Consider the following 15,749-nt stretch of genomic DNA (forward strand, 5'->3'; position numbering starts at 1 on the left):
ATTTCTTTTCTATCTTGGTGTGTTTCTAATCCTTATCCTCATTATTATGTCTTAATTAGTGCTTAGGAATGCCTAAGATGCAATGAGGATGTCAAAATGTACTTTGAAACATTTAGTCAATTTTTCAAAACCAGGGCAGTTCGCTCGAGCGCAACTTCCTTCATTGGAGCGGACCCTTTGGTCTACAAAACTTCTAAGAGCTCCCATTTTACGCTTGAGTGCAACTTCCTTCGCTTGAACCAAGATTAAAAATTACAGACTGATCACTCGAGTGCAGATTATGTCGCTTGAGCGGAGTGCTCATGTTTGCAAAACTTCTGGGAGCTTCGCTTGAGTGCAACTTTCACCGCTCGAGTGAAGAGTGCGAATTTTGAAATTTTCTGATTGCTCTCTAAGCTCCAAAACTCAATTCTAATGCATCAAAACTCATTCTTTTGGGCCAAAACTTGAGAAAACAGTTGTAAACTTATAAAACATCATGAATTAAATATCATTTCACAAAATCAAGGCCTAAAAGCAAGCTAATGGTTCAAAATCAAACTTGAATTGTATGTGTATATAACATGCATGCAATGTTATAAACTCAAACCTTCCAAAAGATGATCAAATGAGATATTCAGCTCAAAAACATGTTGAATTCTCAAAACCAAGTTAGAACTATTACATGCATGGGGAAATTTCTTGGAAAACATCCTTAAAAGGTATGAAATGCACATGCATGCATGAATTGGTTTCCAATTCCATTCTTTAGCTCAATGCTCATGCTAATTCACCTATTTCACTTGATTTCAAAGGATTTAATTCCTATCTTAATTCTTGAATTAGCAAGTGTTGAAGCTATATTCCTCAATTCCTTCAATGTTCCTCACAATACTCTATAAGTTCTAGCAATTCTTTCCTTTTTCTCTTCTTGATCTTAATCTCTCCATTTCTTTCTTCCTCTCACATTTTGCTTGTCTCAAAGAGATGAGAATGCAGTGTAGTGTAATCTAGAAGCCACTTAAGTCTTATATAGGCTTGGTTTCATGTTGGTTAATCAAGCTTAGATAAGTTAGATTAATTCTAATAAACCTAACCTATATCTAATTAAATGTAATCATTTTATTCTAATTATTTGGTTCCGAATCGAATTCAAATTAAACTTATCATAAAATTCTAAAAATCCCAAATAGCACGTAACCCTAGGCAATTTCGTGTTCAAATGCCGATAAGGCCTTCAATTCGCATATTGAAACAGATATTCCTACAATGAACAGATATGACCACAATTAACACATAATACATGTAATTAACTCAGAATTTCCTCTTAATTACTCGTTAGGAATTCTTAATCATGGTTTATTAGCTAGTCATAGTTCAGGGTGGTTACACACAAATAATGCATATCCTAAGGATTCAGGTGTCGATGTCAATTTGGAACTGGATCCTCTGCCCAATTCTCTTCAAGATTGTTTCTTTTAACTTTGGATAATACTTCGTAGCATTTCAATCTTAACTAGATAATAACATAAATTATTTGGTTCGTATTAATGGGTAGACCAGTGCTTAACTTATTAAACATCTTTATTTGACTCCCGTGAGTAATAATTATCGGTCGTAAATGATTGACTCTATTATCTCCGCTTATTAACTTTGGCAATTATTCGTAATTATTGGTTATCTGGTTATATCAATTATTATATTAATAATTTATAAATCATATCCATGACATAACTTACAACTAAGGTTTTTTCGGGTGCACTATGAGCTCCATTATTAATCACATTATTGATCCAATTTTTGGATAATTTGATCAGCAGCGACAAAATCATCCCCTCCATATTTCTTTGCTTTTGGCAAAGTAGTGATTGAAGGGGGACAAAAATAAAAAAACTTTACAAAAGCGGATCCCAATTTATGTATAAATATTCAAAAAAATGTACAAACACACAAAACTAAAATATAAATAAATTGACTAAAAAATTGTAGCATTTAGGTACCAATCACCCCATATCCTACTTTTTAATTGTGCGTGTGCACTATGCTCCAATGATTTTTTTTTTAAAAAAAAAAAAGCCATTGCTCTGATACTACTTTTGTCACGAACTAAACCTAGTAAGTGTCACAATAAGACAAAAACTGAAGTCATAGCAAATTAATAGTGTAGCAGAGTAAAATAAAAGGGTACTCAAATATTTATTTAAGTAAAATATACATTGGAGTTTTATTTATTGACATTGTTAGAGCTAGACTATTTTTACAAAGTGTCTTGTGTCTACTCCTCACACTGGTCTTGCCACTTCACTTGAAAGAGTTTAACAGCTATAAGCACATGACAAAGTCATGAATATTATACTAAGAGTATGAAGGCATACAAATTACCATGAATAGTTATTTAGGCTAAACAATGAATAGTTTGGTTTGAATAAATCATTTTAAGTGATAGAATCAAACTGCAGAAATCATATAAGTAAAATAATCATAACCACGGTATAGAACAGAATAGAGGGTCAATGGATTCATGACAAACAGAGAGTCACAAAGTGACTAATCAGAGGGCCAGTGGTTGTTTAAGTCCCCCAAGGCATGAGACCGATAGAGACTCACTAAAATGACAATTTAGAGGGCAAGTGGTTATTTAAGTCCCTAAGGCATGAGACCTCCATGGTAGTACTTATAAAATAATTGCTCAAAAATACATTTAATAAACAGTTATATCCATAAATTTCCATTTTAAATAATAGGGCTCATAAAATAAATAACATAGTTGAAATTTTAATATAACTTATAAAACATGATTTGCATAAAATAATTCACAAAATAATAAAATAATTTATATTTATTCAAGATATACTATAACTCACTTTAACATTGATTCCGATTTTTTACTTTCTATTAACCGCGACCCATTAAATACTGTCAAACTAAACTCAAAGTTTTATAAAAACAATTGGAGCGAAGAACAGAGAGAGAAGAATAGAGTTTGGGAAAAGATGCTGATGGACAAAAAGATTAACATCTATATATATATATACTAGTGGTAAACCCGTGCTATGCACGGGATTGGTTTAATAATGTGTAAATTTTTTAATAACGCATTAATTTCTAAATTTACTCATAAAATTATAATCATAATGTATAGAGATCATCTTTTCAAATTTCTTAAGTGAAGACAATATTTCAAAGCAAATATTCATAAAATATTTAAATCATCCAATTGAGTTGTTTTTCTTAAAACAATAAACTTGATTTCTAACTAATGAAATAATATATATTAACAATAAATAAGATGTTTCTCAATAAACTTAATGTCTAAAACATATATATGCTAAAAAAACTAATAATAAACTAAATGTCATAAATTAAATCTATCTATATTTGATAAATTAAAACTCAATAGATGTCGGTCATCATGTCCAAATGTTCCAAAAAATACCTGTAAAATAAAAAAGTGTTAACATTTTTTTGTTATCATTTTTTACATACAAACAAACTTAAAAAAAAAAATAGATATATTACCTTATGAGGAGTGATGATTTAATTGTCCTCATTTTTGGGTTGTTGCTTCACTTCATTCTCTTCAACACAATTATTTTGTTGTTGCTGCTGCTGCTGTTCTTCCACTTTAATATTTTCATTACCAATGCGTTGCTCCACTTCATCCAATGCTTGTAAACAAATCATATCATTTTCAATTTCCTCCAACATAACTATCAATGCTCTCATGTCTGGAAAGTCCTTTTTAATTTTTTTATGAATTTCTTGAATAGGCCATGAGGTTGGAAGTGTGTTAACTATAGCATGAACTAATATTGCAATGTGGGGCTGGAAACCTTTTTTCCTAAGCTTATAAAACACTTGCTCTTTATGTAACATATGCTCTCGTACCGTTAAATTTGGAGTCATCCGCGCTTGCTCAAGTTCAATCCATAAAGGATGAACATCACGCTCCTCCTCCATTAAAGCATCCATTAAGTCTGAGGCATCTTTGATTTCATGCTTTTGAAAAATTGTTTCCTTTACTTCATTCCAGCTCGATGGTAAAAGGTCTAATATTGTTTCCACCAATTTTTTTTCACTTATTTTTTGTCCTAATTTTTGCATTGCTCGACATATTTTGATTTTCCAATCAACAAAATTTTCTACCGGTAAACCCTCTTTATGTGGTACAGTTTCAAATTCATTTATGGCATTTTGCATCGCCAAATGATCACTACGGCGCAAATTTAGAGGAGGCCGCATATTTATCTGCACAATGAATTTAACACATTTAACATACAATTACATAATGTTAGTCAAGTTGTTTTTAATAATAAACCACATTAATTATTATTTGAGTAAAATTTATAATGATTAAAAAAAGAAGGGTACTTAATTATAAAATAAAATAATTGTATGAATTAAACATAGTATATGTACTGACAATTAAATTAAATATGAACATGTAAATTTCAAATGCAACATATGTTTTCATGTATGAAATTACTTATTTTAAATAATCAATATATGAAGAGAAATAATAAAACAATTGTTTCTAGGAAAATGAAACACATTTGAAACTCTTGAACAAAATTATTGATCAATGCCACTAAAAACTTCTATGTAAACTACATTTTTGGTGACATCATCCGGTATGCCTTGTTTATTAATAATCAACACCTTTAAGCCTGATGGGGAGGTGACACGTGATAGAGCTACATACAGCTGGCCATGAGAGAAGACTGGATTCGGAAGATAAAGGCCCACATTCTTTAAAGTTTGCCCTTGACTCTTATTTATTGTCATAGCGAATGCCAACTTTATTGGAAATTGCCTTCTTTTCATTGTAAAAGGAGCATGATTTTTGGAAGGTGTTAAAACAATACGTGAAAGTAGTACTTTCTCACCAACTCTAGACCCTGTAATAACTCTAGCTTCAATTACTCGATTTCCCATCTTATCAACAATTAATCGAGTGCCATTGCATAATCCCAGAGATTGGTTGACATTTCTTAGAAGCATTATTGGTGTTCCAACTTTCAACTGCAAACAATGATTTGGAAGTCCTGGTAAATTCAAAGAATGCAAAAGTTTAGGAGGGTTCATGTCTTGAACATTGCTCTCACTTTCTGTTGGACACAATTTATCGGCACTGTTAAAAGTTTTCATCTCTCCAGGAAGCATCGAAAGCATAATAGAATTGATTTCATCAACATCACTATTTTTAGGAGCTAAAATGCCTCGTTCTTTTAAGTACGACATATCCTGATATTTATTTATGAAATCAGGATAGGTGGCATCGATTAACTGGTGCAAATCTCTTTCTCCATTTTTTATAACAAATTTTTCTGGTATCTGTATCCAATTAGGTTCATAGCCTTCACTAAATGAGCTTCCCATTATTTTCCCTTCACCAACCAATTTAATCCACTCTGCAAAGTCACATAATTCACGACGCGTATGATTAGAAATATTTTGTGCTGTAACACGCATATTTCTGGTAAGATGCAAAACTTGACAATGCTCCCAAATTGTTGACTTAGGTAATGAAGCTTCCACTGTTTGTTCACGCCCACCTCTAGGTACGACAGGCAATATTTGTCTAAAGTCACCACCAAGCACAAATAGTTTTCCACCAAAAACCCTATCCTCTGAACAATGTTCTGTATTTTTCAATATGTCCCTAAATGTACGATCAACAGCTTCAAAAGCATGACGACTAACCATTGGTGCTTCATCCCATATAATTAACGACGCCTCTTGAATTAACCTTGCCAAATCTGTCCCTTGATTTATTGAACAACATGATGAGTTATCAGGGTCAAGTGGAATCTTGAAACGGGAATGGGCAGTTCGTCCCCCGGGTAAGAGCAAAGTTGCAATACCTGATGATGCAATAGAAAGAATAATCTTCTTATCGGATCGAAATTTTGCAATTAAAGTGCTCCATAAATATGTCTTTCCAGTTCCTCCACTGCCATACACAAAAAATAAGCCCCCATGATGAGTGGAATAAGCTTCCATTATGGTGTTAAACACTTTCAATTGGTCATCATTCAATCCCACATATAAAGATTCAAAAGATTGCATTTCTGAAATGCTATCGTAGTTCAATTCCTCCCTTATGAGCCTATTAGTAACCATTTGACCTGATCGATATGATGGTAGTGGCATCGGAGGAAACTCTTTAAGAGACCTTCCATTCTGATTTAGTATGTGCTCAATTTCAAGCAATCCTAAATTTTTCAATTCACATTCTTCGAGACTTATATTGCAATCCCCAATTTGCCTTTGTACCCTATTTTGTAAATCATCAATAAGGTCAAACCAATGATTCTCCCACAATTCATATGCATTTGTAACCTCAGAAAACATTAGCATTGAGCAAAACATATTTCGCAGCTGAGCACCTGATGCCCATGTTGAGGCTTCTGTTAAAGCTGCGTCCCATTCATTATCATCGTCAAGTAAGCCAAGTGCAAGGCATGCAGATTTAAATGTTGGGTGCACAATGCCATTAACGGTTCTAATATCTTCATAAGATTTTGCACCTCGAACCTTGGTAAGCAGCATACGTAAATAATATCGTTCACCAGAATTAGGATGTGCATAATACAATCTACCTATGCATATTTGTTGTTGCCTCATTTTCCACTTCTTCTGTTTCTGGTTCCATACCCATGAGCTAGGAAACTCTTCATATGTTAATGTATTCGCCTCTACATGATCTCTGTTTGCTTGAAACCACCTTGTAAACATTGTCTCGTGAACCCCCGGCTGATTAATAATTGACGGAATGTTATCTGTGTCTCTAAATAGAATAGATTGTTCCCCAGGTAGATGGTACTGCAACCGTTCAACTGAAGGGTATTGCTTTTGCAATTCAAACTCAAATATACGCCAACAACATTCAATTGCGGAGATATATCGACAATCTAAGTATTGTTTTACCTCATCAGCCTCTCTATACCGACTTTGTCCATCAATGTTAAGTCGATTAACATTATCTTCAATTACAACCGTTGCACGATCAGGACCTTTATGTATGTACTTATATAAGTACTTGATCAATTTACTGTGTGCACAACGCTCAATATTGATATGGGCATCATACAATACAATAAGATCGCGGTTGTATGGAATAACCCATCTGTTGTCAATTTCAAATCCATTAACCATGTATTTTTTCTTTGTATCCCTTCGCCTATAGATAGCAAATCCATTTTCATCAATACTCGTTTCACTGCAAAAATTCTTCGGATAATGTTTTGAACATTTTCCATTCACCATACATGGGGCATTAGGATTAGCACTGCCACAGGGACCATGTATCATGCACCTCATCACTGTTTGAAATGCTAATGGATCTTCATCTTTATCAGGAATTTCAGCACAAATTATATCATCAATTTCCTCTGGCGATTTTATCTTGTCATCTGCTGATAATGTCAAGATAATGTGCGAATGCGGTAATCCTCGCTTTTGAAATTCAATGACGTGAATATCTATTCAAGAAAAAATAATATTATTTGTTAACTTCAAATTAAATTTAACAAATCTAATTGACCAGTTCAAATAAAAACAAACCTGCAATTATTTTGCCAAAGAATTTTCGGTTCTTGAAATATGCCATCAGTTGTTTCAATTTAATTCGAAAAACTCTCGCAAGTATATCCGGTATATCCTCTATGCGTCGATTTGGAATGCGCGCTACCTCCTGTTAAATTTCTAACCAATTTGGGTTACATGTGAATGTGACAAAAAGGTCAGGAAATCCCATCTTTCGACATATTGCGATCGCATCTTGGTAATGCTGAACCATATTTCGTGGGCCGCCTGTAAAAGATGATGGCAGTATAAATCTCCTACCAATGGCTGATGCATCACTGTCACCCGCAGTCACAGCATCTTCTAAACCTCTGTACAAATCAGTCCGCAACACATTCTGTTTATGCCTAATGAAGTTTAGTCTATCTTGCTCAATAGCTGCATAACAATCAACAACAAATTGTTGGAACAAACGTCCCCCTTGCAATAGCGTTTTCCCTTCTCCAACTCGAAATTGAAGTCTAAATGCATAAAACTCTCTCATTGACACTCCTTCTCGTTTGTTGTTTGTACCCAGAGTAAAACTTATAGACCTTCTCCATCCATCAGTCCCATAGGGAAAAAGCAATGGATATTGAAGTGGCATGTATGAAGGATGTGTTTCATTAATCCTTTGTAAATGTCCATCTATTTTTCTAACAATTATGTCACGATTTGTAGTGCTTTCAGACCCATCACCAACAATTAATGCAGCAATTTCAGTTGTAGTGGGTCTAGTGTACTGTCTTCCATCCCTCGAACTCAAAATGCGAATATGTAATTCTTGAGCACCATTCTCACGAATCATGTCTCGAGCAGTGCGAAAAATTGAAACATATGGATTGATGACATTCAACATTGACTGTAAACCTTCTAATGTGGACATATCAATTCCCGATGTGCCACCACACCTATTCATAGCATCCATTCTATTGCGAATTTCATGCTCAGTGTCATAAATATAGAGTTGTGCAAATTTAGGCCTTGTTCCAGGTTCCGGTAGTAGAGAACCAATTTTATGAAAATTTGCTCCACTAATACGAAAAACATAGGGACCCCTTCCATCTAACACTGACTGATCAATTTTCCCACCCATGGACGTGAAGGATAATAGGGAGTTATATGTCCTTATGTGTTCCCTGAATCTCACATGAGTAAACTGTTGTTGTAAAAATTCAGGAGTTTCTGGCAATAAAGGCAACATCACTTGTCCACTTTGACAACATAGACTAAATTTTGGTTGACTCAATGGACTATCTCTTACTTTTTCCTCCATCCACATCATTGCTTGACATCTAGAGCATGTTACTGTTCTCCCACCAAAATTTGAGCGGTCTGAAATTTTTCTCCTTCTAGAACGTGTGGTAAATGTACTACCTGAAATTATTTAGATTTAGATTATAATTATGAATTTCTATTGTCTGTAAGAAATTTGAATAGAGTACATAGTTGGCTAAATGTTTATTACCAGGTGGATGTGCTCTGCTTGAAGTTGGTGATACAATATTAGGAGCTCGCACTTCTGATTCATTTGTATCTAATTCATTAGATATAGGAATCTGAATTCCAATGTGACTAATATCAGGAGCATTGTCATTATTGCAACTCCATGTTTGTCTAAAAGCACCACGTTGCATTCTTTTGAGTCTCAAGATTGTGATCCTCAAATGTCGATTCTCCTTTTCTATTTTCCGAAGGCGATCCTTTAATGTAGGATCATTACGATCATATCGTGTTAAAAGTAATCTTCTTCTTGCCACCAGTCGTGCCAACTTGGAGGAAAGATATTTTCGATATCGATTTTCATATTCTTTATCAACACCTAATATATAATATAAGATCATATTATTATTTTTGTGATTCTTAAAATATTATTGAAAATGTGAAGGTCTCATTAATAAGATTGTAAGAAAATTTGAAATTTAACATTATTGTGTAGAAGTCAATAGATTACCACTATGACGGGCACTGTTTCGTAATCTTTTTAATCGCAAAACGATGGTTCTCAAACGTCGAGCCTCCTTTTCTATATTGAGAAGACGAATCTTCAAGGTTGGATCATTACGATCATAATGCCGTGTCAAAAGCAGTCTTCTTTTGGCTACCAATCGAGCCATCTTGGACTTAAGTCGTGTTTGATTAATTTCTCGATTAAAAATCATATCCATCCTGAAGAGAGTATTAAGTTGAAGCTTATATAACTCATGCTATTAGTTTATAGTATAGATAATGACTTAAGGATGTGTAAAATATGACTTTCTTATAAAAAACATGATGATCTATAATTGTTTGTAGTTAATTTTGCACATTGAAATGGTTAACTCCTACATGATGACATTTACTGTAGAATCCATATAAATAGAATGTATCAAAGATCTAAAATCATGCAAGTTATATATTTATTATATATATCTATATATATATGATAGTCAGTAATTGTTTCTAGTCATATTAAAATCTACTAAAAAAACCCACAAACATGGTAGTCTATAATTGTTTATAGTTAATTTTGCACATCAAAATCATCAACTCCTACATGATAACATTTGATATGAAATTCATAAAAATAATATGTAACCAAAGATCTAAAAATTTGTAATTCAACTTCAAACCTGGAAATATCAAATGGTTAACCAATTGTTGCTGATTTATCTGGAATTTACCTTAAGTTTGCTTGCCTTATTCTTCAATAGAATTCAAACTGGAATACAAAAGATAAAGAATAGAAAATCTCAGTAAGTACCGTTATTTGTTGTAAGTACATAAAAAAATTTAAAAATCTATTATACAACATGGATCTACTCAGGAGCTAATGTAACTATTTGTAAAGAAATTATAACACAATAGTTTTGTAGTAAGCAAAGATAATGTAATCAAATTATTGTTATACATGGGGAAAAAAACACAAAGGAAAAAAAAGATTTATTTTGATTTATTGTTAGATTTTTTTTGAAGATTTTGAAAATTACAAAATAAACACAAAGCGATGTCTTTTTGTGGATGTGTATTTTTTTTTATTAATTTATTTAATTGAGATTGGGATTTATTTAATTGATTTAAGTTATAGATATTACTAAATTTTATGTGATAGACATCTGATTCAGTGAATTGTGAGTGTTGGATATGCATGAGTATATTGTAAGAATAAAAATTATGGGTTTCTTCTTTTTTTTTTTTAAAAAAAAAAATAACGTGATAGACATTGAATATTTTTAGTTTGTATATATGTTTTTAATTTATTTAAGTTACAGATATTTGAGCTCTTTTTTTTAAATAACGTGATAAACATTGAAAAAAATAGTTCATAAAGACAAAATAGATTGTGAGTGTTGGATATGCATGAGTATATTGTAGGAATAAAAATTATGGGTTTCTTTTTCTTTTTTTTTTTTAAAAAAATAACGTGATAGACATTGAATATTTTTAGTTTGTATATATGTTTTTTATTTATTTAAGTTACAGATATTTGAGCTCTTTTTTTTAAATAACGTGATAAACATTGAAAAAAATAGTTCATAAAGACAAAATAGATTGTGAGTGTTGGATATGCATGAGTATATTGTAGGAATAAAAATTATGGGTTTTTTTTTCTTTTTTTTTTAAAAAAATAACGTGATAGACATTGAATATTTTTAGTTTGTATATATGTTTTTAATTTATTTAAGTTACAGATATTTGAGCTCTTTTTTTTAAATAACGTGATAAACATTGAAAAAAATAGTTCATAAAGACAAAATAGATTGTGAGTGTTGGATATGCATGAGTATATTGTAGGAATAAAAATTATGGGTTTCTTTTTCTTTGTTTTTTAAAAAAAATAACGTGATAGACATTGAATATTTTTAGTTTGTATATATGTTTTTAATTTATTCAAGTTACAGATATTTGAGCTCTTTTTTTTTAAATAACGTGATAAACATTGAAAAAAATAGTTCATAAAGACAAAATAGATTGTGAGTGTTGGATATGCTTGAGTATATTGTAGGAATAAAAATTATGGGTTTCTTTTTCTTTGTTTTTTTAAAAAAATAACGTGATAGACATTGAATATTTTTAGTTTGTATATATGTTTTTAATTTATTTAAGTTACAGATATTTGAGCTCTTTTTTTTAAATAACGTGATAAACATTGAAAAAAATAGTTCATAAAGACAAAATAGATTAAAATAATTAATAAAGATTTTTTTTACATCTAATTCATAATCTTTTTTTTTTCTCCCTCATAACTCAAATCAACTATAAAAATTAAAAAAATTAAAAATTCAACTATCATTTCAAACATAAATTTTTTAAATAACGTGATAAACATTGAAAAAAATAGTTCATAAAGACAAAATAGATTGTGAGTGTTGGATATGCATGAGTATATTGTATAAAGACAAAATAGATTGTGAGTGTTGGATATGCATGAGTATATTGTAGGAATAAAAATTATGAGTTTCTTTTTTCTTTTTTTTTTAAAAATAACGTGATAGACATTGAATATTTTTAGTTTGTATATATGTTTTTAATTTATTTAAGTTACAGATATTTGAGCTCTTTTTTTTAAATAACGTGATAAACATTGAAAAAAATAGTTCATAAAGACAAAATAGATTAAAATAATTAATAAAGATTTTTTTTACATCTAATTCATAATCTTTTTTTTTTCTCCCTCATAACTCAAATCAACTATAAAAATTTAAAAAATTAAAAATTCAACTATCATTTCAAACATAAATTTTTTAATCAAATTAAAATAATTAAAAAATTAACTAAAATAATTTATTTTCAAAAAAAATACTGGGTGTTTTTTGACTTTTTAATATTAGGCAGAAAATTTAGAGGGTGTGGTTTTGGTAAAAGCATCCAGTTTTCCTTGCAATTTTCTCAATAAATATATATATATATATACTATATATCCTTGTGAACTGTATATAAGAAAAAAAAGTAACAAATTTGTTTGGATAGTTTTTTTTTTTTTTAATTTTTTTCATTGACAACTTGATTTGTTTGAGGTGGGAGGGTAAACAGATTTGTTTACAAAATCTCAAATGCTTGAAGAAAAAAATAAATTATTAAAACAAAAGAAAAAGAGAAATCAAGACTTGCCTTCAATGGCGGACTGTTGGGTTCACTGCTCATGAATGAAGTTGATGAAATAATGGTTTAAAAAATAGTGAATGAATAGAAGCTACAACTATACAATATTCACCAATAACGAAAAGTACATAATTATATTGACATGCAAAAGAATCAAAAATTTAAAATAAACCATTGTTACCTTTTACAATGGACGAAGAAACTCTCTGTGACTAAAAGAATCTGTCACTATCCTACGTAATTCACACCTATCCTGAAACATAAAGGCTTTATGAAAATCAAAACAACAAAAACAAAGAAAAATAAGACAGAAAGAAAGATATACAAACTATTAAATTTAAAATGGTGGGAATAAGTATACAAAAAAATTCAAAAAAAAATACTATTTTTATTTATAAAAATACGAGATTTTACAACAAATGTTCTCCTCAAAATTCTCAATTTCTAATACTCCAAAATTTAATAACAACTAATTCCTTATATCACATGTTTCCAAAATTTAATATTAACGTGGTATTAAATTAATTGAATATTTAAAGTGTCACACTAATAATATTGTACACATAATATTATTGTGATTGTTTTATTTTTATGTGGATGGAAAATGTTACAATGTGTAAGCCTATGGATGGTAATGAGTAGAATATTGGTCGGGGTTCCCCTACCTACCCTTATCTCCACTTCTACCTCCATTTTTGTTCCCATCCCAAACCCACAAATGTAACACTTACTCCGACCCTACTCCATCCACAACACAATGAGAAATTTGATAATAATATTGCAACTTAATAACTAAAACTAAGAAATAATATTTACAATTATATATATATATATATATATATAAAATATTATATTATATAGTATATAACATAATTGAAATACATTATATAAATATTATATATTTTATAAAAACTCAACAATACATTATGCATATATTGGCATTGTTTGAGAAGATGGTTATGTTAAAATAACCCACTAAAAGATAAAATAAGTTAAAAAGCGAATAAAATAAAATGTTACATTCAACTCATTATGTAACGTCCCGGTGTCCCACATCGGGAATGGAAGGGGAGTTCTTGGGCTATGAAAGTAAAAACCTGGACTCTTACATAGCATCAAGGCCTTTTCCTAGGTAGTGAAATCCCTAGCAGAACTCCCCAGTTAAGTGTTCTTGCGCTGGAGTAGTTTTGGGATGGGTGACCCACTGGAAAAAAACAAATCCGTACGGGTGTGACCCAAAGTGAACAACATTGATGACATGTGAAGGGTCAGGGCGTTACAAATGGTATCAGAGCCAACTCTTCGGAGTACCGAGTGTAGGCCCTAGCATCTTTCGGTGCATGTGGGCGGGCTTGCGAGCTGGCAAGCTACTGCACGAGGACGTTCAGCCCTAAGTGGGGTAGATTGTAAGGTCCCGGTGTCCCACATCGGGAATGGAGGGAGAGTTCTTGGGTTATAAAAGTAAAAACCTAGACCCTCATATAGCATCAAGGCCTTTTCTCGAGTGGTGAAACCCCTAGTAGAACTCTACAGTTAAGCGTGCTTAAACTGGAGTAGTTCTGGGATGGGTGACCCACTGGGAAGAACAAATCCATGCGGGTGTGGCCCGAAGTGGACAATATCGATGACATGTGAAGGGTTGGGCCGTTACAAATGGTATTAGAGCCGACTCTCCAGAGTATTGAATGTGGGCTCCTAGCGTCTCTCGGTGCATGTAAGCGTGTACGTGAGCTAGCAAGCTACTGCACGGGGACGTGCAACCCTAAGGGGGGTGGATTGTAAGGTCCTGGTGTCCCACTTCGGGAATGAAAGGATGGTATCAGAGCCAACTCTCCGGAGTACCAAATGTGGGCCCCTGGTGTCTCTCGGTGCATGTGAGCGTGCATGTGAGCTAGCAGGCTACTGCACGGGGACATGCAGCCCTAAGGGGGTCGGATTGTAAGGTCTTGGTATCCCACATCGGGAATGAAGGGAGAGTTCCTAAGTTATAAAAGTAAAAACCTGGACCGTTATATAGTGTCGAGGCCTTTTCTTGGGTGGTAAAATCCCTACCAGAACTCCCTAGCTAAGCGTGCTTGGGCTGGAGTAGTTTTGGGATGGGTGACCCATTGGGAAAAACAAATCTATGCAGGCGTGGTCCAAAGCGGGCAATATCGATGATATGTGAAGGGTTGGGGCGTTATACATAATCATTTCACTTTTTCTCTCGCAACAATAAAATAAAAAAATAAAAAAAATCTAACCAACTTCTCAAACACAAATTTTTTAACCAGGCTAAAAAAAATAAAAAAGTCATATAACTAACTAAAATAGCCAACTTTTCAAATAAGACCATTATATATAACTAGTGGTAACTCATGCTATGCATGAGACTTTATAATTTTTTTTTTTAAAATCATTATAATTATCTTGAAGTAATTTAATATTTTTTCTTGTGGTATACATGAAATTTATAAGTTAACTTTTATGTTTATAACTTTTTAAATCATTAGTTTAAAAAAATTAAATATATATATATATATAAATCTATTTAGTGTAATTTTGATAATTTGTATTAACAAATAGTTAAACCTGATTAAATGAGTTATGACATACCTCTTCTTGTTATGAAAATATACAAATTTAAAAGTTATAATTAAGACAAATATACAATTTTATTATTAAATGTGAAGTGAAGTGATATTTAACAATAATTAATAAGATGTTTCTATTATTAATCCAATAATTTAAGTTACATTTTTTTTATTTCAATTTCATAACTAAAAGTACAATATGAATATAATACACACATGGATTTCTAGTATTTAAGAATAAGAAGGTTTCAAAATATTTTTCAATTTTCATCATTTTCTTTTAATTTTTTTCTATCTAATTTGATTTTAAATTTGAATAAAAATTTTGATTTGATACAAATTACTTTATCTTTTTCGCCAATTACAAATATTTTTAAAACTTTTATTCTTATCCCATTTTTTTTTTTCCTTTTCACCAATTTTGATGGAAAAAATAATAATTTTTAATGTTTCATATTTTTAAATTTTTATCAAATTATAATTTGATAAAAATATTAAGGGTTGAAAATTCTCTTAATTGGAATTATGGTGAAATAATATCTTGAAATA

General features: G+C 31.3%; 1 protein-coding gene across 1 annotated transcript; it reads right to left on the reverse strand.

The window, feature by feature from the left end:
• Nucleotides 1–4,551: 4,551 nt before the first annotated feature.
• On the reverse strand, nt 4,552–9,662 carry LOC114306727 (uncharacterized). Its single transcript, XM_082868131.1, has 4 exons — nt 9,500–9,662; nt 9,014–9,367; nt 7,705–8,922; nt 4,552–7,463 (listed from the first exon to the last, which is right to left on the reverse strand). The coding sequence occupies exons 1-4, from the start codon at nt 9,660–9,662 to the stop codon at nt 4,552–4,554; spliced, it is 4,647 nt and encodes a 1,548-aa protein (XP_082724257.1).
• Between the last annotated feature and the right edge of the window lie 6,087 nt (nt 9,663–15,749).

Source organism: Camellia sinensis, chromosome 5 (assembly GCF_055761805.1).
Source record: "Camellia sinensis isolate YWXY chromosome 5, ASM5576180v1, whole genome shotgun sequence".
Lineage (NCBI taxonomy): Eukaryota > Viridiplantae > Streptophyta > Magnoliopsida > Ericales > Theaceae > Camellia > Camellia sinensis.

Bases quoted from the DNA above. Each gene is read 5' to 3' on its own strand.
- LOC114306727 (XM_082868131.1), bottom strand. From the start codon at position 9,662: ATGGCTCGATTGGTAGCCAAAAGAAGACTGCTTTTGACACGGCATTAT. The intron at 9,368-9,499 runs GTAATCTATTGA...ATTATATATTAG, and splicing joins AAACAGTGCCCGTCATAGTG to GTGTTGATAAAGAATATGAA. The intron at 8,923-9,013 runs GTAATAAACATT...AAATAATTTCAG, and splicing joins AAGCAGAGCACATCCACCTG to GTAGTACATTTACCACACGT.